Source organism: Siphateles boraxobius, unplaced genomic scaffold (genome assembly GCF_051911475.1).
Source record: "Siphateles boraxobius isolate OS27281-9 unplaced genomic scaffold, OSU_SipBor_1 22, whole genome shotgun sequence".
Lineage (NCBI taxonomy): Eukaryota > Metazoa > Chordata > Actinopteri > Cypriniformes > Leuciscidae > Siphateles > Siphateles boraxobius.
The window spans coordinates 33,920,001-33,945,078 of record NW_027508833.1 but is presented as its reverse complement, the minus strand read 5'-3'; the positions used below and the strand labels follow the sequence as shown (position 1 = coordinate 33,945,078).

General features: G+C 39.7%; 1 protein-coding gene across 2 annotated transcripts in view; it reads left to right on the top strand.

The window, feature by feature from the left end:
* The window catches only part of ush2a (Usher syndrome 2A (autosomal recessive, mild)), a 238,385-nt gene that overhangs the window by 71,759 nt on the left and 141,548 nt on the right, over positions 1-25,078 (top strand). For both annotated transcript variants that reach the window (XM_077239789.1, XM_077239790.1), the window contains exons 20-27: positions 1,382-1,526; positions 6,472-6,702; positions 17,650-17,780; positions 22,601-22,727; positions 23,218-23,319; positions 23,403-23,591; positions 23,687-23,817; positions 24,145-24,421. In XM_077239789.1, coding sequence (XP_077095904.1) covers positions 1,382-1,526; positions 6,472-6,702; positions 17,650-17,780; positions 22,601-22,727; positions 23,218-23,319; positions 23,403-23,591; positions 23,687-23,817; positions 24,145-24,421 — 1,333 coding nt within the window. The remainder of the gene's footprint in view (positions 1-1,381; positions 1,527-6,471; positions 6,703-17,649; positions 17,781-22,600; positions 22,728-23,217; positions 23,320-23,402; positions 23,592-23,686; positions 23,818-24,144; positions 24,422-25,078) is intronic.

The window sequence follows — 25,078 nt, the reverse complement described above, 5'->3', positions numbered from 1 at the left end:
CATGTTTATGGCCTGCCCTACTTGGGAACTTTGGTATCAAATTTATCCCAGAGCTTCTCAGTGGTAAATACAACTTGAGAGGACGTCCATGCCCGATTTTTAACTAGAAAACTCGAATTTACGATAATTTCAATAGCATTCGAAGACAGCATAATAAGTTGGGAGAAGACAGGAAATGGGGAGAAGAGAAGACGGAGACAAATGGCATGAACTTGATTCAAAATTTCTTTGTACATTTGAGCACCTTGGTTTGTATGTTAACAATCAGACCTTAGCTCTGATTTTGTTGTCTTAGTTTAAATGCCTAAAAACTGTTTTAATTCAGTTCAGTTTGCCAATTTTCAAACTGCTTTGTTACAATGTTGGGAATATATTCTCTGTTTTGCCTGGATTGAGAAATTTCCATTTATTTGTCAGCAAAAGTCCGCCAGATGAGTCTGCCAGATGACTATCGATACCCCTTTTCCACCAAGGAAGTGCTGGTGCTGATGCAGCCAGAGCCTAGTTTCAAATCGGTTCTTTGCTTTTCCACACAAATAAACCTGGCTCTGGGCCAAGAAAACAGGGTACAACTCAGCACCAACTTTGCGCTGGTCTAGAGATAAGAACCGGTTATGTTAGGTGCTGGGGGCGGGGTTATCGTAACGTTCGAAAACAAAAACTTTGGGACGCCATTTTTAAAACACGATGATTCTATCTCTGCAGTTTTGTATCCCTGCCCATGGACAGTTGAATCGACAGAGGGTTGATAACAAAGTTATTTTAAGAGTAGGTTTATCACTGAAAATTGTATTTTACTTTGTTTACTCTTTAACAAAGAGTTAAAGGCCCCATTTGGCCTAAAACACTGTGTTCATAGCCATCCAGTTAAAAATAAAGACTAAAAACACAGAGGTTCTTCAGATTGTCCGTAGCAGTGTTCTTTCCATATTTATGATTCTTTGCAGCCTTTAGCCACTCCCTACGACACTCTAGATCCTTCACCGGAAACCGAAATTAACTCCCGCTAAGCATTTACTTTTTCAATTATTGCAACTGGGAACAATACAAGTCAACAACATTATGACTAAAGTTTGCTACAAAGTATTTCCTACTCAAGTAAGGTGGTATTTGACTCTGGTCAAGGCTATTCAATATGAGTAGGCTGGGAGTGGCTTTGGATGGCAACATGCCTAGTGCTTTATGGGTGCTGAACACAACAGCACATTTTCTTTTTTCAAGTAGCACTGATTTAATAAAAAGAAAAAAAGAAAATAGCACTTCTACCACACAGGCAGCCAAGTTGTATTGAAAGCCCACTCGGCCAGTGGTGAATTACCCCTTTAAGTGTGAAAATGTGAGTTATGTACTCTGTGTAATATGTGTGTTTTCAATGTTTCAGGTGTTGTACAGTGGATCAGCAGAGGAGCGGAGCTGCACTGCAAGAGGTCTAAAGGCCTATGAGGAGTACAGTTTTACTGTTACCGTTTGCAACAGACAGGGCTGTGTGAGCAGTCCACCTGCGTCAGGTCGAACTCTGCCCTCCGGTCAGTACCATCTACATCCAGTGTACCACACGAGGGGCTGCTTATGTAAAGTTTTGAGGTCTACGTTCTAAACCTTTACGGCAGCTCTCAATCACTTTCAGATCTTCAACTGATTGGTTTAAAATGATCTATCAGCAATGCTACTTCAACGCTGATACAAGAACCAATCCTGTTCTACTTTTTAAAAATTCACAGTTAATAATGGAGTACACACACAGTATGCATGTGCGTGCACTCAACATCCAATTACGTGTGCAAGCTTCGATACATGTTGTCGTCGAAAGGAGAAAAACCTGAATAGGTGTTAATTCTTATGTTAATATTAATGAAGTACCTTTAATGGAAAGTGTCTGTCATTGCTCATAGTCAGTTTGTTGAATAGGTCTCCCTCAGTGAGGGCCGGGACAGACCACCTTTAATTGTGTACGTAAACCCATCGGTGAACTGGAGCACATATGGTCTGCCCTGCTCTCAATCGACAGAGGAAGTCTTTTATCTCAAAGGAATACAAACTAAAGCTATTTTAGATTCACTCGAAGGTTATCTCTATCATTTTCATACTTTAAAATTGATGAATTTTGAATAGTCAAGCAGTCAGAGGAAGGAAGGTTCGTTCTTTACGCAATTTCTGAAAGTGTGTCATCAAGAACACCATTTTATTTTTTTATCAGGCTTTTCTGCTCTCTTTCTCTCTTGCTCACTCAGTTTTCCCTTTTATGTAGTGGCTGTAGATTTTAGTTTTATTCATATATAAATGTAATTTTTTTATTCAATTTATTTTGAGGACCAAGATGCAAAAATGTAGAAAATACATTTAAAATTTTTTTTTCCAAGATTGCATATCCTCAATTAATGTGATATTAACTGAATAGTAAAATTAACAGTTATTTAAATGCATAAAAAGTGTTACACATGGATTAAACAATGGGTAAATATTGTATTAGGCAGTAAAAAGAACCCCTCTGTTTTAGACTATATATTTGTGGCCAATTTTACCTTGTATATACTCTATAGCTTACCTCGTATGTATAGCTTAGCCTTTCCAGATGTGGCCTTTTCTTAATTTTACATGAAAGAAATGTGTACTTCCTGACAATGACCAGCCTAATTTTTTCGATTCTTTCCCTTTGCCGTTATTTTGCCATTTACACGTCGGCTCACGTGAAGGCTTAATGAGTTAAACCAACCCCTCAGACAGGATTCTCCACTCCGCTTCTTACTACTTCATTTGCAGACCAAGCCGAGAAATTCATTGTGCGGCAGTAAAAACAATTTACTGTTAATTACAAGGAGAAAAATGTGCCGTAGCGTTCTTCCCGATTGCCATGAATCACCGCACACTCCCAGAGATTTATAAGGAATATGTAAGTAGGATGAATTAGCAGGGTTTAATAACAGAGGCACAAATCATGCAGCCTTCAAGGGCCTTTAATTGATACAGTGGAATGTGATGGGCATGAATCAGTCAGGCTCGCAGCGCCGCTGTAACATATGGTCAGCTCAATATGCTGCAGCCGACAGAGCTGCCGATGACATCGGCTCTTCCATATGGCGGAAGGGTTTTAACGCTTTGCGTCTGTTTATAGAATTATTGCTGAAGGTTTTTTTGTTGGCATAGGGTATCATTAGTTATATTCTTACACAAATATTTGCTTTGATTTTTGTATTTATATTGACCTGCACATCTGTTTATATTGTGTGTATGTGTTCTTTTTTGGTGTAATATTGTGTTGCTCTTTTTCTCTTTATTTTTTTCATGCAAAAGCCCATTTTACGACCACTTAAGCTGAATTTGCAGTGTCTCCAATTCATTAATATTCTGCTCCCACACAAGCTGCTCTTAACGTCCTTACACACCTCCCATACATTTGAACAAACAGCACGCTGACTAGCTCAACACAACCTGTTGTTTGGCCCTCTCAAGACTATGTCTCCCTCAAGCCTTGTTTTCGCCCATTTCTCTGCCAGGATTTAATGTTGATGATTGCAATTTATTTGAGCCTTACCTCCATTTTATGACTGTCTGTATACACAATGCACATCACTATTACATCAATGCACTATTAGACAGAATTACCATCTGTTCAAACCGAGAAGTCAGCATCTGCTTTCTCCGACTGGAATGACTTCAGATTGCTTTAAATAGCTCACCACTGAAATTAATGGAGACACTTAAGTTATTAATATCTTCATAGCAGAATAATTAAACTGTAGATGAATGTTTCTCATAACTATAGACACAGTAGTTGAAATAAACACTCTTTGTTGTTTCCAATAATTTTGACACTTTGAGTCTGATTTGTCCTTTAATTCACGTTATTTAAGACAATATTTAATTGTTTTTGATTTATCTTCACTAATATGCGCCACAATGTCAGTTTTCATTGAACAGACCGGAAAGATCTCAGCAAGCACAATGTTTGATATTTTGTGCCTGGTTGCGGTCAAGGTTTTGGTTCCATATAATCAATGAAAATTACATTAATCAACAAGGCAGAATGTGACAAAGATCAAATAAATTTCTGCATGCATAGCAAGGGAGTAACTATTCGAAATCATTGTAAACAATCCATTTAATTGTTGGTTGGCAAGCTGCCATGATTGGTTCAGATGCAAAGCATACACAATTTATAGCCCTGTCAGATGCAAGATTCATTTGAAAAAATCTGTTCAAAAGTTTGGGCTCTGTAAGGATGTTTATGAAAGAAATCTCTTATGGTCCCCAAGGCTACCTTTTATTTTATCAAATAACAGCAAAATCATAAATATTCTGAAATATTATTACTATCTGAAATGACTGTTTTCTATTTTAATGTATGTTAAAATGTAATGTATTCCTGTGATGGCAAAGCTGAATTTTCAGCAGCCATTACTCCAGTCTTCAGTGTCACATGATCCTTAAGAAATTATAATAATCATTCTAATATTATAATCTATATTGTCAGTATTCTTTCATGAAAAGGAAGTTATAAAGAGCAGTTTTTATTTCACATAGAAAACTTTTGTAACATTATACAGTAAATGTCTTTACTGTCACTTTTGTTAAATGTAATGCAATGTCATACACACACACACACACACACACACACACACACACACACACACACACACACACACACACACACACACACACACACACACACGCACGCACAGCCTCTCCCTCTCCTCTATCTGAGGACTAAGTTAAAGTATCTATTTTGTAAGTTTATGTAAAAGACAGGTTGATGAAAGAACTGTAAGCTAAAATCTCTGTAACTCAAACTCAAAACTCAAAGCTCAAAGAAGTCTACTTCATTAAACCATATTTACACATACACTTACTGTACACTTAGGCCTACTACATATGATTTTAAATGATTTTAATTATGGAGCATAATAGGAATAAAGTTGTGACAAAAAAATTATCAGGGAGGAAAAATCTGAGGGGGCACGTGCCCCCTCACTTTGAATGGGCATGACGCCACTGTGCCCCTCCTTTCCTTTTCTTTCTGTGTAAAAGGTCCCATAATTCTTTTTTGAGCACATATGCCCTCTCTGATGAGGACATAAGCCTGTAGCATTTTAAAAAGGAAGCACACTGCCGTTATTGATCTTGTTGAAATGTGAATAGCTAATCAAGAGTTGATGGTAATGTTTTATGTATATTACATCCATAAAGACAAGAAGAACAAGTGTACCCCGCCTGTACACATCACGTTGACTCGAAAAACGGAGTGCTTATATTCCCCCCACATGAGAAGGTTAGGCAATTATGCATAAATCAATACTTTTCCTGTTACAGAAATAAGTATTATAGTTCCACGGAAAAACGTCAGGCCGTATAAATACAGAAAACATTCATGCCAGGCTGTAATTGGTGCTAGACATGCCTGTCTTTGACTTAGTCATTAATATGATGAAGACAATATTAACCTTTTTGCTGAGCCATGTCAAAACATAAAATGTGCTTTGGTTTAAAAAAGGAAACATAAATCGTTTAACCAAGCTCAATCCAGCTGTGCTACTGTATTGTTTTAATTTAGCCTATAATAGACTGAGAAAAGGGTTTTTTTGTTCAGGGATTTGCTGGAGGACCCATCAAATTAAAAAAATAAAAACCCAAGAGTCTAAATTTTTACTTTAAGACCCATCAAAATAAAATAATTAAAAACCCAATAATGAAAATGCTATCATTTACTTGCCCTCATTTCGTTCCAAACGAATATGACTATCTTTTATCAAACTAATAATGATTTTTTTAAAGAATATCCTGGACACTATTTTTTAATATTATGACCGTTTTGATTAATTAAAAAGATCCTACTAAAACAAAACAATTCATTCCAAAATTGCGGCTTTTGTCATGAACGACAAAATTCATAACTCCATTTGTCTTCTACAGAAGAAAAAGTTATACAGGTTTGGAAACAACTTGAGAGTGCGTAAATAAACTGTCCCTTTAATACAATTTCACTACCTGCAGACTCTTACCGAATAATCACTTCTCTTGTAGTACTTAAGGGCACGTGAAGCCACGTCAGTCACACTTCATTTTTACCGCCTTTTAAGGCAAAAACGATAAACGTCCAGCGAGACTTCACACAAATCCTATTAAATCAGCGGGAGGGATTTGAAATGATATCAGAGTTTCAATTATATAGACTCAAGTGCTATTGATTGAGTGTAATTTATGACTTGTGTGTCGTGATGGGCCTTGGAAGACAACACGTCCATTCCCTATGGAGGGTTTTTATTAGCGCTGCCGGTGTGGACGGCCTGACAGGCAGAGTGAGCTAAATGCACAGAGGATGTGTCAGGCCGAGGTAATTTACTTCCTCTCAGCCTACATGAGAGCCCCATTAGATCATTACAGCAGCATGCATGAAACTGAGCTATGACTATAAATGCACATCTCTTTTTTTAATTCTCATATCTCTCCATCCTTTCCTCTTTTCTGTTATGATAGTTCCGGCAGGTCTGAGGGCCCCTGCATTAAGGCCGTTGAATGTGACAGCGATGAAGGTTTCCTGGGATGCCCCGGCCGAGCTCAACGGGCCTCCACCTCTGTACCACGTGGAGCGGACGGATGTGTCTTTGTCTGATGCCGAGGGCCAGGTTATAAAGGGGAGACGCTTCACAGGGAGTGGCTACTTCAGATTTCCCAGCTCTACTTTGCCTGTCAACACTGACTTCACAGGTACAGGGCGCTCTGTGTGCCTCAAAATGTATGATGGATTGATGCCATTTTAACAAGTAAATGTGATATGCAGATCAGTACCCATTTTTTACCCATTGAAAGTAGATATAGAACCAGGAAACAATTGTATTATTTCTTGGAATTGAGCCAGGTGATTGGAGGGAAGGGGTTAAAAAGAAATAGGTATTCATGGCCTTGGTCAAAAAGGAAAGTTGTTAGGACAGACATACAAATGTTATTATATTATGATAAAGGATTTCGAAGATGATATTTGTTGTTGTTAGGAAAAACGAATCATTCTAGATTAGTAATGTGTATTAAAGGGATGGTCCACCCAAAAATGAAAGATATGAAGATATTTTGAAGAATATGGGTAACCAAACAGTTCATGGGCCTCATTGACCTCCATATAATAAAAAAACAAATGGAAGTCAATGGGCAGAAGAAAGAAACTCATACAGGTTTGGAACAACTTGAGTAAGAGTAAATGATGACAGAATTTAAATTTTTGGGTGAACTATCCCCTTAAATTAAGGAAGGGTAGGTAATTTGTTTCTAAAACACTTTTTGCCAAATTTGTTTTCTAACTGTCTTGATATACCAATACATATCTGAAATGTAAGTACTCTGAAAATAGAGTGTCTGTAGTCCTCTCAGGGCTGCAATAAACACAGCTCATTATTCCATTTGGACCGAGTGCAATGATTGACTGGGCGACTGTCACATTCCCTCGCTGCTATGGCTACCAGCCCTGCTGCAATAGGAGCTGCCCACATGCGCGCACTCGGTTGACTCGCTCATTTCGGAAGAGGAAAGGCGCGTACCGACCGCAAGCCACGAAGTCTCACAATTATGGCAGAGAAAGAGCAGTCAAAATTCACAGTACCGCCTGTACCTGCATCTACAGTGAACGCAGGCAAACAAGGCAAAAACTCTCTCTCCTTCCAAAATGAGCGAGTCAACCGTGAGGACTACAGAGGACTACAGACACTCTATTTTTATAAACTCCTTTTCAGAGTACTTACATTTTAGATATGTAATGGTATATAAAGACAGTTTAAACAAATTTGGCAAAAAGCGTTTTAGAAACAAATTACCTACCCTGCCTTTAAATTAAATTAATTTCATATTGATTGTGGAGAGCAAATACTGATGTTGAAACAACAACAAACCTGCATTCTAGTTGGTACAAACATAAACACAAAATAAAAACATATTTTCTGTCACGTTAGCAAAATATAGAACTATATTGTATGAACAAAAAGTATTATTATCAATAGTGTAGCGATGTGTGAGAAGTTATCTGTCTATATCAGCAGGTATCAATAGTATATTTTCACCATTCGAAAAGGAAAACCGAAACTAGGACTGCAGATAAACAAACCAAAAACAAAGCAGCGCTTGCTAACCATTTTGAATATCAATCACGCTGATCACTTTCTTAATTTCAGTTGGCTCATGTTATTATGATAATATTAGTGCATTCGAATGCTCAGGTAAGATGACGTAAAATTATAACAACCTTCTGTCTGTACCGTCTTGACTTTGCTCGCTTTCATCACTTTCGCTTTTATTCTCATGAACTGACTGGTTCGATATGCTGAATAGCCAATCATAGTTCTATCTCTCAACATTCTGAATCAGGCCCAAAAAAATCATGGCAACAAAGTTTACGTAAATACGTAAAAACTGTTTACGTAAATAATGCATCATGTCATCACATTCATGATCGGACATACAGCTGTATAATGCACATATACATTTCAGAAGACTAAATTAAGACTAAGATTAAATATGTGCTCATACATGGCATTGGTTCATGTTTTGGTGCAATAGAGTAGATAAAATATGTCAATAAAAGCTTGAAACTTGCTTCCTCCGGTCTGAATATGAACTGTGATCCGCACTACAAGTGTTAAACTCATTGCAGTGTTCAGGGCAGAAAAAATTATTTTGTAAAAAACAAAATGCTTTTTACAGACATATTTTCCTCATGTGCTAGTAGGTTGCCAAATGCAAAGAAGGCATGACTCTTACGAACATGTCTCTGAAAGAAAACAGCGCTGAGTTGAACAAACGACAGAGATGAATGAACAGACCTGAAACAGCCTTACGTGACATTTGAATTCTGAATAATGAAGGCGCTTAATAATGAAACGAGCCACTCTGAGATGCAGAAAACATTGTTTTTACAAGTCACACTAACTTCTATAAAACACGCAGCTAGCGCATTTATTTATATAAATAAATAGCACCATTTAGAAAATCGCACTAAGCAATATCACGATTTTTATTTAATGTGTTGCTATATTGTGCAGCCGTGTGTCCCCTGGTCTAAAACTTATGAACAGTTATTTCCATCTAGACTATATGTAAACTCTCCTATCATTATAATCTTTTTTGATTGGTTCCACACAGTCAACATAGTTTTTCCACACCTAAAGCATTTTCAAATGTTCACGTGGGCCACTCCAACCTCGTTGCTCTGCCCTAAACACTCTTTATTCATCTCTCACTCCTTTCCTCACTCTTCTCCATCCTGATGTATTAATGACTTCCATGATTAGACAAAGGACAATTATGCTTTTGTTTACAAACATAATTGGGGAATTGAGTTCCAAATGAATACAGGTTCCGGTTGATCTACTAATGTAAAAATCCTTCAGCTTGCTATTTGTTTAGATTACTTGCGATTTAATTGCGTTAAAAGCTGGGAAGGCATTGCTTTAAGTTATCAGATTGGTCAGTTTGATGTGACAGAAGAGGCAAACATTAGATGACCTCTTCTTTGAGTGACATGAGGATGAGATTTAGGAGTTATTTTCCTGTGATGCGGTACATTTTTGAATAGGAAAAGCTGTGAATCACAGATGAGAACGTGGCGGCACATTAAGGACCTCCTGCCTTCAGTGGGGTTTATGTCATTTCCTCTTCTCCATTCCCCAGTCTCTCTCTCTGCTGAATAATCTGCAAACGAACATGAAACCATGTCATGTCGCGAGCCCTTTTTGTTGGACACATGCTCTAAGATATCTGGGAAATCTGACTTTATTTATATTAAAACGAGGCAATTAGTAGATCCTCCCTAAGAAGTCGGGGACATTAAATTGCCTCCTTAAGGAGCGTGCATATAAATGGGTGACCCTTTGTGACCTTGCAATTTCAGGAAATGAATGGCCATTTCCCCCTCTAACTCTATTAACATTTAGCACCGCAATTTCCAGTTTTTTTCCTTAAATAATGACAAACGGATAAATCTTTATAAATCAAGGCCTGAGTTGAGTTCAGCTCACTCCCTAATTGATCAATGGCTGCAGTCAAAGTGGTGAGCTCGTCCTTGGGCCTGCTGGGATTATAAATGGCCATCAACTAATGAGGGAACCCAAAGAACAAACCAGAACGACAACACCCCTTTTAGCCGACTTTCTGTTTTAAGCTTTACGCACCTTTAGTTCCTCTGATTTTATTTTCAAATACAGTATACGTGAGGTACTAAACAGCTGAATGTCTTGTGTTGTTTGTTTCTGTGATGCACTACCTAAAAAACACAAAGAATTCCCTGTTGAAAATAAGCTTTTGTTTTTATCGAACTTTAAGAAATGGATAAATCGGACCAAAAAGCTCAATGGCTGAAATGAGGCATAATGACAAATACAAAAAGCTATGAACAAATAGCATGCTCAGGGACAAATATATTGTATATTATTGAAATGTAGCCAAAGCAATAAATTGAGCAAAATCAATGGTCATCTAATCTTGTGCTTGAAATGACTTTGTTAAAGGATGCAAGTACCAACAAATCAAAGTAAAAATGAGATTAAACAGGCACTATAGTTGAGGTGAATTGACTTGAGTTTTGATCGTCAATCAAATGTTACTACAGTCTTGTTCTTTGGGGGGGGGTTAAAATGTTTGTACTTTAAAGTCACATTGAATATCTTATCTAAATATTTTATCTATTTTATTTTATTTTATTTTGTTGTAATTTTTTTCAAGTGACATTGAAAATCCTATCTAAATATTTTATCTATTTTATTTAATTTATTTTATTTTAGTTGTAATTGATTTTATTTTAGCCATATCTTACTTGCTCTGTTTCTATAGTATGCATCTATTTTGTTTCATTTATTTATTTTCTAGTCTGTCTATTTTCATATCTGCATTGAGTGACAGTGAAAATGTACAATTTCCCAAAATGGTAAGCAGTAATACATGAGAATGAAGCAATTTTCAAAGACTACATGCTATTGTAGCACAAAATGTTAAATTATACAAATTATTTTCCTTAATTAATTTGATTGATTGTCAAACGGCCTCAGTCAGTGGAAAGTAGAGTGAAACTTTGTACAGACATCATTAGTTTTTCCCCATTTAAAGATTAATCATGAAAAGCTCTGGCTCTTTAATTCTGTAATTTGTATATTTAATGGGGTGCTGCAGAATCTATGACAGTAATTAGCATTTCCTGAAAACTCATTAATACGCAACAACTTGATTAATGCCGCAATAATACTAACATGACTGAAGTTATTCAGGTTATGTACTAAGCAGATTAAATCCAAATAGCCCTGTTTGTTTTACTTATAGCTGATATAATGTTTTTTGGCAGAGAAAAATATTTGGGGATGAACATGTATGCCATCAATTCCCATTATTCACCAACTGACAAATATTTTTTAAAAATGTTGTATTAAACATGTAGAATTAGGAATAATGTGTGACTGTATATGAAATATAAAGACACACACACACACACACACACACACACACACACACACACACACACACACACACACACACACACACACACACACACACACACACACACACACACACACACACACACACACACACACACACACACACACACTATATATATATATATGTTTTATCTCTTTTAGCCTCAGTCCATGTTTGGTGGGTGCATTACCCTGAGCACTGTGTCTTAAAGTGCTGATGCAGACCCAATGTAAAAGTGCTTCACATCTTTCCCAATGCTTAGCGCTAGTCTTGAGACCCACAGAGGTGAATCTCATTCTTCATCAGCCTGCTCAGACCAGCCCTGTTCCTCAGAGACCTCTGACCACAGCTTTTCTGGACAGGTCTGTCAGTGCGATGTCCCACAGATGTCCCTTTAGCCTCCACGTTCCCTCTCCTGTAATGGACCAGACTTTCTGATGGATGTGAAGCACTTGTCAAAAAATAGCTGATCACCCCAGAGAGATCTGCTCTGCTGAACCTACAACTTCTAATCCAGGTTCTCCCCCACCATCCTCCACAGGACTGTGACTGTATGTGGTCAACATGAGACAGGAGCTCTATGTTCTTTACAGAACACCATAAGGACTGCATTGAGGAGCTCTCTCTCCATGCCATGGAAGAAAATACTTACATTCATGTTGTGTGTGATCGATTTAAAACAGCATTTAGAACTTTGAATTTCAATGTAAAATAGTTCACATTCACATTTCAAATACAATATTTTAAGTGAATGTTTAAAAAAATGTTTTTATATTTTATGCAAGTATCTGAAAAGCCAATGTAGTTTATGTATTTCCACCAAGCACTTATGCCGCTGAATATTTATCTTTTTTATATTTTATCTATATCTTTTTTCATGTGAATTTTTGCAATCATTCGTCATAATTTGTTATATATAGGTCTCTTATGCCCGCACAGGGTGCAATTATTTAATAAAAAATACTGGAAAAAAACATTTATATTGTGAAATATTATTACAATTTTAAATAATTGTTTTCAATTTTAATATATTTTAAAATGTAATTTTTTCCTGTGATGACAAAGCTGAATTTTCAGCAGCCGTTACTCCACTCTTTAGTGTCACATGATTCTTCAGAAATGATTCTAATATACTGATTGGGTGTTAAAGAAACGTCTCGGTTACGTATGTAACCCTTGTTCCCTGAAGGAGGGAACGGAGATGTAGTTGACGTGTCGACTGATTGGGATCACGCTTAGGGAGCCTGTCATCTTCAAGCATTGATAAAATGACCCAGTGCACAGGCTCGCCGCAGGGAGCCTTACCATGGAAGAATACACATATGAGATCGCCGTAGGGATCACAACATATGGACCCAGCCTAGCACAAGTTCCACCAGTGCATACGAGTGGTAGGCCTAGCATCGGACACTCCGCCACATCCACTGCCGAGGGGGTGTGGAGGAACTCTACAGGGTTCGGCTAAAGGGGAACTCAACTGTAGCAAAAATGGCGCACGTATCCAGTCAATTGGAGGGGAATGGCGCAGCAAGCCGAAACTTCGAGCGGGGCTTACAGTGTTAACTGGCTTCTATGTGAAGAGAGCACACAGGAAGTAACCAGCTCGACACGTAGGCTATAGAATCTAGCGAATGTGTTAAGTGTCGCCCAGCCCTCAGCTCTACAAACATCTGTCAGCGATGCACCCTGCGCCAACGCCCAGGAAGCGGCTACACTCCAAGTGGAGTCAGCTCGCAGTCCCTGGGGACAAGGTGGATCTTGGGACTCATACGCCAAGATGATGGGATGGAGTCGCCACTCTCCCTGGGCTACAGGCTGTCATGAGAGCTCGTCGTCGGCACTATTGAGCAGGCCTGGAATATAAGTGTCATGAAGCGACCTCAGATGCTTCTGACTGAATAGGAGGAGGTGGCGGGCGTGTTGCGACATGCGACAGGCGCATAGACCGCCTTGATGGTTGATGTACGCAATGGTTGCAGTGTTGTACATGCTTGCCTAGCAGCGGCGTTTTGAGGCGTCTCAAAGCAAGGTGTACTGCAAACAACTCGAGGCAATTGATGTGCCAATGCAGTTGGGGGCCTGTCCAAATCCCCGTTACTGCATGCCCGTTGTATGTGGCCACCCAGCCAGTGTTGGAGGCATCTGTGGTGGACACAGCATGCCTGGACACTTGTTCTAGGGGCACTCCGGCCCGGAGAAACGAAGAGTCTGACCAAGGGTGAGGGTTCGGCGGCAGGCTGCTCTGCTCTTGATAGTATTCAGGCAGTTCAGCACTGACCGGACGCGTTCCTCTGTGAGGTGTGCCGTCTGTTGGACCGAGTCCAGCTCCATACCAAGAAAAGAGATCCTCTGCATGGGGGCGAGTTTGCTCTTTTCCTAGTTTACCCGAAGACCCAACTGGCTGATATGTTGGAGCAACAATCCCTGTGTTCGCACAACTGCTCTCGAGAGTGAGCTAGTATCAGCCAGTCGTGGAGATTCCACAAACCAGGCCAGGGGGACCAGAGGCACCACAGAGGGTTGGGCAGCGAGGTGGTGGACAGGGACCTGGCTCGGAAGGCCCAGAGGTGGCCCGAAGCGGGGTCTGAGTGTGCGGTGCAACACTTACCTGTCTCCAGAGGTCGGCAGGGGGTATGGAAGAAGGCGTACTGGCTGCCGGCTGGCGACACAAGCGGGGGCTGAGGGGTGCAAGGCTTTACAGGGTCGCACACCGCCAGTCTGACCCTCTTGGGACCCAGGAACAGAGGAATTTACTCTTTTGACAATTCGGGTACCGCTGGACTCGTCCCCTGCATCCCTGTGTGGCCTGTCCAAGGGGCGCTTAGTCTTACGCTTGCCACCTGGTTTGGCAGCACCTGAGACAGACTGCCTGCGGCTGGCTCTACGCTGAGGCCTGGGTGGAGGCTGCTGTGGAGGCTCAACAGGAGTGGAAGCGGCGGCAGGGGGACGCCCTCACCGATGAGCAGGTGGAGGAACTGCCACCGGCGGCGGGGTGGAGGCAGCAGCGGGCCGCCGGGGCAGGATGTACATGGCCTCCGTCTGCGCTTGGGCAGCAGAGAACTGTTGGGCGCAGTTCTCCACCGCGTCACCGAACGGCCCAACCTGGGAAATTGGGGAGTTCAGGTACCGAACCTTGTTCACATCTGCCATATCAACCAGGCTGAGCCAGCGATAGCGCTCCTGGACCACCAGGGTGGACATCGCTAGACCGATCGCGCAAGCCACAGTGCTCGTGAAATGGCTGGTCGGTCTATTACAGAGGGACCGGCACGCTCAACGGGGGACTCCAGCGGTGTGATGGAGTGAGGAGCCCACAGGGAATGGTTACCGGGCGGGTATTCCATCACTATCTTCCTATCACCCATCCCACACGGCACCCTAGGATGGGGCATGGTAATGGGGACTCTACCTTCGTGGATGAAGGCGAGTCTCGATCTCAACACAGAGACAGTTATATTCCCGCAATGGGAACATGAACCATCCACAAAAGCTGCTTCTGCGTGCTGTAAGCCCAAACACGTGATGCAACAATTGTGACCGTCAGAGTGGGACAGGATACGACCGCATCCAGAAACGCACGGTTGGAATGACATCTTGAAAAAGACACAAATGCACCCGTGTTGCTCTTTCATGAAATGAAAACTCTCACCAGTGCTGGAGCACACAGGGGAATGATTGCGGCAACACTTGACGGATGGTGCAGCCTGTACCAGTGAAGCACTCACTTTATTCGCCCTCAACCGGCCGTCAGACAAAGAAACACAAACACAGAATTGTGATTCTGTTAATACAGCAATTGAGAGCTCAGAAGGCTCATGACCACCGCTGCACTCACGCTGTAGAACCACCAGCACCGGGAGAGACTTCCTGAAGAAGTTCCAACACACTCGCACACTAATATAACAACACTCTTTAGAGACATCGACATGAAGACCAATCGGCTCCGAAGCGAAAGACAACTGATATACGTCCATCTACTTCCGTATTTATACCCGTGCTGCAGGGCGGAGCGTGAGATGCAAAGCTCGCACGGCAATGTGCATTGGCTTGTTTTATCAATACTCGAAGATGACAGGCTCCCTAAGCGGGATCCCAATCAGTCGACATGTTGACTACGTCGAACATGAGCGACTGAAAGGGAACATCGATTATTATAATAAAACAGCTGTGCTTCTTAAATGGGTCATATAATGCCATTTTTGTTCAAGTTAATATGAATCTTTTGGGTCTAAATGAAAACTTTGTAATATACTTTTATTTAAAATTCTCATTAGTATTATAAGAAAACACAAATTTTACCTGGTCAAAAACAGCTCTGTTTTCAGCACGCCGTTTCAGTGCATATGCTTTTAAATGATAATGAGGGGCTCACTCCGCCCCTCTGTTCTGTGGGACTTTTTGGTTTTGACACAACCGCACGTGGAGTGGTGCCTTGACAACAGTTGAGGATATATTTTGGAACAAGAATGTCATCAGGAGTCTCTGAGGACACATCTGTGCAACCATACTAATTTGAACCGGAGTCGGACCCGGAACAAGATGACGGCCCCGAAGAAGTTCAACAATTAAGGCTCGAACAGGACGTTTCTGAATGGTTGGTTAACGTAATGTCACGTAATTTACACCTGCGTACACAGTTTTTAATAACACATTAACCATAACACGTTGTTCATTATAAACGTGGGATTATGAATTATATTGAGAACGTCGTAACGTTACATAGAAAACATGCCGTAATATACCCTGAGTGTAAACATTAGCCGCATTCATCGTGAAGCGAGCAAGCGATTTGCAAAGATTAATATTTAAAGGTTAATAAAACGTTACACTCACTTCTTCTGGAGGTGCAGCAGGAACACGAATAGTTGGTACCGATTATGTTTTCAGGACCAGCTTCTTAGCAAAACCATATTTACACTGACCCTCGTTTAGAAAGCAGTCTGGTGAGAAATGATTAGCGCAAACATAAAAGCATATACGTAGATCGTTGGGAATATTCCCTTCAAAAATAAAAGAGTCTTCAGTGGTTCGAATTTTGGAACACCAAAATGACTGCTGTGTTCCTTATTACACCCAAGAACAGAACACCACAATCGCTTAGGCGCCATACTGCTCCAGTGTATCAACAATGGCGGACTACGATGACAGCTCGCTCAGGGCGGGTCTGTGTTGAAACGTTGCTATCAATTATCAATCGTGGGAGGGGCGTCCGATTTAGTGATGTCACAAAATCGAACGGCTCAATTTGAGGCAGGGGAAAACATATAAGGAGATTTAAACAAAAACACTGGATGGATTTTTATCATTATATGATGGTTGTGTACAGGCACTGCCAACACACATTTCAGTACAATCAACTTGTCAATTATATGACCCCTTTAATACTTTTTTGTGGACATTGTGATACTAATTACTTCAAAAACAGCATTTATTTTAAATATTTCTGTAATGCAATAAATGTTACTTTTGATCATTTTAATATGTCCTAATATTAATAAAACATATAATAGTTTTATCAGGGCAGTAGCTGTCTTGTGCAATCCAGCATATAGAGTCAGTCCTGTAGGGTTGGTATTCAGATGGTATAATCCCTGTATCTGTTGTATAGATCTGAAGCCTGAAGAAACATCTTGCTGCTCTACATGAGGTCAACCAGACTTACAACCTCTTCAATTCACTGGAGATTCTAAAATAGATTAAGTAGAATCTTTTTAATCTAAGCAGTCTGTATTTGAGTGGGTTTGTACTCTCAGTCCTCAACATATTAATGAATTTATATTGAAGAAGGACACCACTTCAAAGTGGTAAGTTTTTTTTTTACGTCTGATTTTTAGGTCAGATGGTGGAAGACTTTACTAAGAACAGTTCTGGGAGGATTCTTTTTAAAGCAGCTCTGTTAGGATAAAGACTTTAGAGGTTAGCTCTTCTCAGGCATTGCGGGACCGTTCAGGCATTGCTCAATGTTTTGTTCTCACGGGCATCACACACTCATATACACTCACACACACTCACACTGGCTGCTTCAGTTTTTCACAATTCTGGGCCTTTTTATCCTGTCATTTGCTCTTACATACTTATGAATGTAATTTTTGTTTTGTTCATGCATTCTGACATGCTTTCAATCTGCTTTATAATGCTTTCTGTGCAGTATTTTGATTAAGCAGTCAAACAGTGTATTGATATGGAACATGCATTGACTCTCCCCAGGCCTCCAGCTGAGTTTCCGGACACGCGTCGAGGAGGGGCTTATGCTGTTTGCGGTTTCCCCTGGAGAACAGGAGGAGTATGTTGCTCTGCAAATACACAACGGCCGTCCATACTTCCTCTTTGACCCTCAGGTACATCATGGCCATGGATTGCTGTATGTTTGTTTAAGCTATGAAAAGCCTTTAAACCTTTAAGTGTGATAGATTCCAACCTCTAGACCAGAGGATACCATGTTGGTTATCTGCTGATATCTGTGATTTCATTCACGATTTTGAATATGTAATTGTGTTGGCCCATTTTTACATTTAAACTACATTTGCTATCAATCTTTAAAGACACAAATAACTTAATAACACTGTTAAATGTTATCTTCAGCAAATACCAAAATGGCCATCCATTTTTACATACTGTATATTGTAATGTTGTGATACCTAAATTAAATTTTAGCACTTAAAATTACTGATTTTTGTGTTTTATGTTCAATTTATTTAAGAAATGTTAACATTGACTATTTATTTATCTATACATACAATATATTTATATTATTATACTATGTATTAACATGAAAATAATGATTTACTTATCGTAGTAAGAATTTTAGTATCTACTTTAAAACCCACTTTACACAGAAATCTTTGCATTTTGATTGATCAAGCTCTTCTCTGCTAAAAACTTAAGCTAAAAGAGGGTTTGAAACCAATTAACTTGTTACCCGCAGACATTGGGTGGGAATAGCAATAGCATGCTAATTATGCACACTGCAGCACTAGCATGTAGGGTTGAGTCTATTGCTCTCATGATGAAAGCAATCATGAAAGATGATTTCACATTAGTGTCCAGGAGACCACCGAGAAACTCACCCCACCAATAAGCATCATTGCCGAATATTGCTGGTTTTGCATTCGTAAACACATTTTGTCGGGGTAGTTTGATAATTATAACTAAAAGTGGTGTCATGCCCAATTAATGTCCCCTGATAGCATGCCCATTAGTTCCCCCATTAACGAATTCAACAATTCTAATGGGATTAGCACCATGGGATGCTAATTGAGCGTGACACAGGGAACTGGTATGCTTCCCCACACACTCTTTCTAATGATGAAATTAATGAGCATTTTATGAAACACTGTCTCATGAAAGCGTATTTAGTTCCTGTAAAGGCTGTCACAAATGATGCTGTTTTTTCCCAATGTCTCCTTATCGGAGTCTCTCAGAGATAAGCCAGTGATGAGTGGTTTCCAGGCATACAGTGAGGAGAAAAGGTCTCTCCAAGGCCCATGGGCATGATTAGTTGCATTAGTACCATGGACAGCGCCCATTTCATCTTAAACAAACTCAAGGGCTATTAAGCAAGAGTATGCTGCTCACTGTGTTAATGACACACACTACATCACCAAAACCTATAGCAGCTTCTATAGGACTCTTTTGGAACGGATCTTTAATTAACTGTTTGGAGTGTTAGTGCGTAAATTCTTTTAACCATACTCACTGTGTTCCACTGACCATTAGTTTTTATAGTTAAAAGGAGCATTTTCAGTTATAGACTAAATCATTTCTGTTTCTGTTTTATGAAGTTGTGAATTTGATCATTTTAAAGCAGTGGTTCTAAACTAGGTGGTCCACTTGGGGGTCTCAGCGAACTTCAAACAGGGCCACAGAATGACTTACAAATATTTAGGTATGTTAAAAAATTGGATATTAAATATTAAATGTCAAAAATACAAAAAAACATATAATAATGCTGAAAACGAACACAGAATAAGAATCTTGGATGTTCTGGAATAACAAAATGAATCATGGTTAATGAATTTAATTTAACATATGAACAAGTTATTAGTTTCTATTAATAAAAAAAGTTTGACAACAAGCAGAAAACAGAAATACCAAGGGAAATATAAAATAATCGCTTCAAAAAGGTTGTGAACCACTGATTTAATAGAATAGTTGTCATGATTTACTCATCATGATAACTTTTCTTCTGTTGAGGTTAAATGGGGACATTTTGAATAAATTGTCTTTTATGTTAAATTCTATTGCAATAAGGGAGTATTTCAAGTCTTCAGAAGCAATCCAATAGCTTTGTGTGAAAAACAAACTGAATTTTAAGTCTTTCTTCACTTAACTCTTTCCCTGCCAGCGTTTCTGATCATTTTCACAAAAGTTTCATGGCCCCAGAGTAATTTTTGTATGAATATTTGAATATGCAATATATCAAAAGAAAGAACAGACCATCTGCTTTAAAAAAAAGCCATTATAAATCTATAGCCATTTATTTCAGTTACATTATGCAGTTTTGATTTATAGGCTGTTTAATGTTGATGATCGCATTATTTTACATATGCATATGCTTACATATGATATTGCTTGTTTCTGCTTCTTTTTCGCCTGTGTTTTGATCAGGAGATTCAGTACTCTTTCAGAAGATGTGTAATAGCGCCCACAACCGTATAACAGTGAAAACATGGAAAGCTGGAAATTTCCGTCAATGGCGGGTAAAGAGTTAAAATCTAACCTTACTCTTTTTGTCAAGTTTATGTATACATGAACAAATAGCTCTGTGTAGGATATTTCCGATGAATTACTCTTCTGATTCACAAAATTGGTCTGACTGATTCGTTTATGATTGATCCATTTATGGAGTTCAAGTCATTGTGCCTTTCAAGTTGAGGAATTCATTGTGGAGTTCAACATTGTGGAGTTCAAATCACATGAACCGGTCGCAGTGGTTAACAGCCTACTGAAGAAGAATTTCCGTGAATAATGGCATAAATTTCAGTCAGTTTCTCAGACAGAACAAACTATTATATGACTTTTATATGTTGTGTTGTACTCTTTGAATCAGTGCTTTCACAGTGCTTTTCAAAGTTTAAGGTCTCATACATTCTTTGTAATTATAAGGAGGAAAAAGACCAGTGGATTCTTCAGAATGTCTCCTTTTGTGCTCCACGGAAGAAGAAAAAAACGTTTTGGAAAGACATGAGGGTGACTAAATTATGACAGAATTCATTTTTTTTGGATGAGCCATTTCTTTAAGCACATCTCAAAAGTATTGTAATGTTTTTGTGAAAAAAAAAATCCCTTGAAACAAGACCTAGTTGATCATTCATGAGCTTAATCAGCAATTAATTTATGCAAGTAGATGATATGTTGTGTAAATATCCTCTAGCATTGTTTCAATGTTTTCTTAAAATTGATGAATGCTGTGACTGATCGTTTGGCGTTCAGTCATTAGGACTCCCCAGCTGATGTTTACAGCACATGACTGAAACTTGAATACATTACATCAGATGTTCAGGTTGTGATGTCGTTTATAGGTCTGCCTCCCAATGAACAAGACTGATATGATTTTATTTTTTTTGTCTTCAAACATCTGAAATAAACACATTCAGTAAACACATTTTGGTCTGAAATGATTAAAGTTAGCTGGCAGATGATATTATTCAGGAAGGCTTTTAGTTGTTGTGACAGAATTGATCTCTCATCGTAAAGAAGCCCCACTGAATACTTTCAAAGGGAGGAGGGATAGGAATGCAGTGTTGTGTCTGTCCTGGCTTCTCCCTAAAGCTATTTCTTCTCCTCTCCTCTCTCTCTATCTCTCTCTCTGTCTCTCTCTCTCTATCTCTCTCTTTCTCTCCTGCTCTCTCTCCTTCTCACTCTCTCACTCTCTCTCTCTCTCTCTCTCTCTCTCTCTCTCTCAAACTCTCTCTCTCTCTCTCTCTCTCTCTCTCTCTCTCACACACACTCTCTCTCTCTCTCTCTCTCTCTCTCTCTCTCTCTCTCTCTCTCTCTCTCTCTCTCTCTCTCTCTCTCTCTCTCTCTCTCTCTCTCTCCTGCTCTCTGCAGTAAGCATATCACAGGGCTGACTTTCCTCAGCATCCACACACATATTGATTTGATCATTAAATCTTCATCACAAAGAGGAGATGCGATACTTTGTGTCTCTGTGCTTTCACTGCAGAGCACTCAGTCAGGCCGTTAAGTGTATGAACCTGAATGATGTCATATTTTAGCAGGACAATAACCCCATCTTATGTTGATGGTGCCAGCCCATGAAATTTACTGCTTTTGGGGAATGTCCTATCTCTGGGCAGAATTCCTTAGCGCCTTGAGTTTGGTGCCAAGAGGGATTCTGGTGCTACTTTTTCTCCTCTATAAACCCAGATATAGAAGAGCAAATGGTCAAAGTTAACTCTGGGTATGTATCAGTGTGATCAGTTGTTGGTGAATCTTTACCTATAAACTGTGCCTGCCTGTTATGGCATTGCACTTTTATTGAGCTTGAACCTCATTTTAATGCTGACAGTGGAGTTGTGATTTCTGAAATGTTTTTACTTTCCCAATCTTGAAATTTTATCAAGAACTCTTGTGATATCACAGTATGTCTACCAGAGTTGTGCCAAATTCAGAATTCAAGAACCGACTCCTTGATTTCACGAGTTGGATGGAATTGACCACAACAAGAAGTCAAATCGGAATGGCAGGAACGGGAATTTACTAGTTCTTTATGATTCATTCTGGGAAATTTTCTATCCTAATCTGTCTGTCTGTCTGTTGGTCGCTCATTCTATCTATCTAGCATTCCAATGTTCTAGTGTTCTAGCGTTCTATCTTTCTACCTATCCATCTGTTTCAAAGCTTTTTTAAACTTCCCAACAAGTCTCTACCATTATTCAAAGTTTGTCCTGACAAACTGATTTTCTAGTTAAAAAAAATATAGTTATATGATTTTCTTTACACTGCAAATCATTTTACGTTCCTTATATTCCTGGTGGTATTGAAAGTGTTTGCATTGCATTGGTTTATGTACATGCATTTTTACCTCCTAAGCTCTGCTGCAGCACAGGGAGGGGAATGTCTCCTCTTCCTAAAGCTGCTGATCAGCCATCATTTGTGCAGTGTGTGCGGTGTGTTCATGATGAGCGAGTGATTAACCCTCAGCGTTTGATGCTAGGCCTCAGCCGTGGCCCTCAGCCCTCGCAACGATGGAGGTAGACGCTATAATGACAACCAGTGGCACCACCTGATCGCTACAAGGAAGCAGGCCGTGGGAACAATCATTGTCGACAATCAATACAGCGGTAATGACGCACACACATATGATATTCATAGGCCACCCTTACTTCTGTCCTGTTCGGTTATTCAATGCCTGTAAAGCCCCCGACTTGAACAGATTTCAAGCAAAGGAATTATCAAGGTTAATCGTTGCCATTCATTGTGTGATTAGAATAATTAGGCCAAAGAAGCCTCTCCTTTTCTGAACTTACATTTCAATTAAGACTGGTGGTGTGAAGCGGAGTCTCCCTCTTCCTGTCTCAAAGCGGTCTCAGGGGATTCTTCCCACCAGAGGGAGGGTTGCTTTATCTCAGTCACTTTTTTAGAGTAATATGACTTTATCTGCTCTGAAGCACCAACTGAAACCATTGAAATATGACAATACAGTTGTTCAAATACTGCTGTACCCTGCTCTGATTATTAGAGCTCCAGGAACAGTCTCAGAAGAACATTATTGTATTGATTTAGCATTGGCACGTGCTCAGGGGTATAAGCTCATATTTTTTTCGCCAACAGGATCGGCATCAGCTACAAGTGGCAGCACCATCATCGGTCAGAATACGGGCGTCTTCATAGCAGGGATTCCAGAGAATTTCACCCTTCTTAGACAAGACACTGGTAATTTATCTCTAAATGTCGTTATAACTGACAGTACAATCTGTATCTATGAAGAATTGCAAGTACTTGTTATATGTAAACAGGTCAAGCCCAGCTGGTGCAACATGGGTTTGCTGGTTGTCTGAGGGATGTGATGGTGCAGAAATCCAGTGGCACTAGTGAAGTATGGGAGCCTCTGGACTGGGAATCAGCACTAGAAAAACATGAGACCTATGACAGCTGGGAGGGCTGTCCTGCTGTCTCTGAAGATGGGGCCTACTTCCTAGGACATGGTACTACCTGATTTAAACTTCTTTCACGTGGTCCGATTATTTTTTGATGTGAATGTTGAATTTTCCTAACAAATCTATTTCTGTTTTATATTCAGGGTTTTTGAAGGTCAAGTCTGAAATATTCACTGGTGGAGATTATTTCGAAATATCATTTGAGTTCAAAACTGACCAGCTAAATGCACTACTATTGTTCGCCTATGATGTAGATGGGAAGGATTTCATTTTGGTAAGTTTGCTTAAATCTAAACATTAGGGCTATAATGATTAATTAAATATCACTTAATTTAGTGCAATAAATTATAAATAATAAACAAAAAATACTAATTAATTTTGCAAAATTAGTCAAGCCCCTTGACCTGTGCTTAAAACTGTTGTTGGAGCAATTCAAATACCACCTCAATGTTGAAGGTTTCTTCAGTATTTAATTGATTAATTGCAATTGATTAAATTAATACATTTTAATAATCATTTAATAAATGATTACACAAATAAGCTGAAATTAATATGTAGTGTGTTTCAAGACATCATTGTAACAGTTGTGTGTGTCATTCAGGCGGAGCTGCAGGGTGGAGTTCTCTTCTGGCTGTTGCGTTGGGGTGAACAGACGGCAGAGTTGAGCGTATGGGTGGGCCTGTCCTACTGTGACGGGGGCTGGAACACTTTGAGTGTGCTGAAGAGAGGCCTGTTAGCGAGCGCTGGCCTCAATGACGTATATGAACAGGAAAGGAAGGGCATGGGTGGCCCTCTGACCATCAGCTCTCCGCTCTATGTAGGGGGAGTCCCACCTGGAGTAGTGCACCCAGCACTGAACAGACACAGCCTTCTGCACGGTGAGACACTTGCAGGTTTATTTGTATATGTGGGAATTTTTGGTCATTCATCCAGTGGAGCATTTGTGAGGTCAGGCACTGATGTTGAACAAGAAGGCCAGGCTAGCAATCGCCGTTCTAGTTCATCCCAAAGTGTTAGATGAGGTTGAGGTCAGGACTCTGTGCAGGCCAGTCAAGGTCTTGCACACCAAACAGTCAGACAGGTAACATTCTCCTGGCATCTGCCAAACCCAGACTTGCCTACCAGACTGCCAAACAGAGAAGTGTGATTCGTCACTTCACAGAATACTTTCCACTGCTCCAGAGTCCATGCTTTACTCCACTCCATCCGACACTTGGCATTGTACTTGGCCAAACAGCTGTAAATGCAAGCCTCACATCACCAAAAAAATAAATAAATACATTTTATATATATATATATATATGCAGTACACATATATTGGAAGTCCCCTCTGATAATACATTTCAAAGATATTTCTCTGATAATAGACCTATAAGTTAACAGGAAAGAACAAAACATTGGACCCATATAGTTATAGATTCATGGTTTCAAAATGTCATAACTGTTCATGTACTCAGTCTGTCTGGAGTTTACTGACAGTTTTTATTGTTTCAGACAAATCAGACCAGTTCAGAATGTGACTCAAACATCTTTCT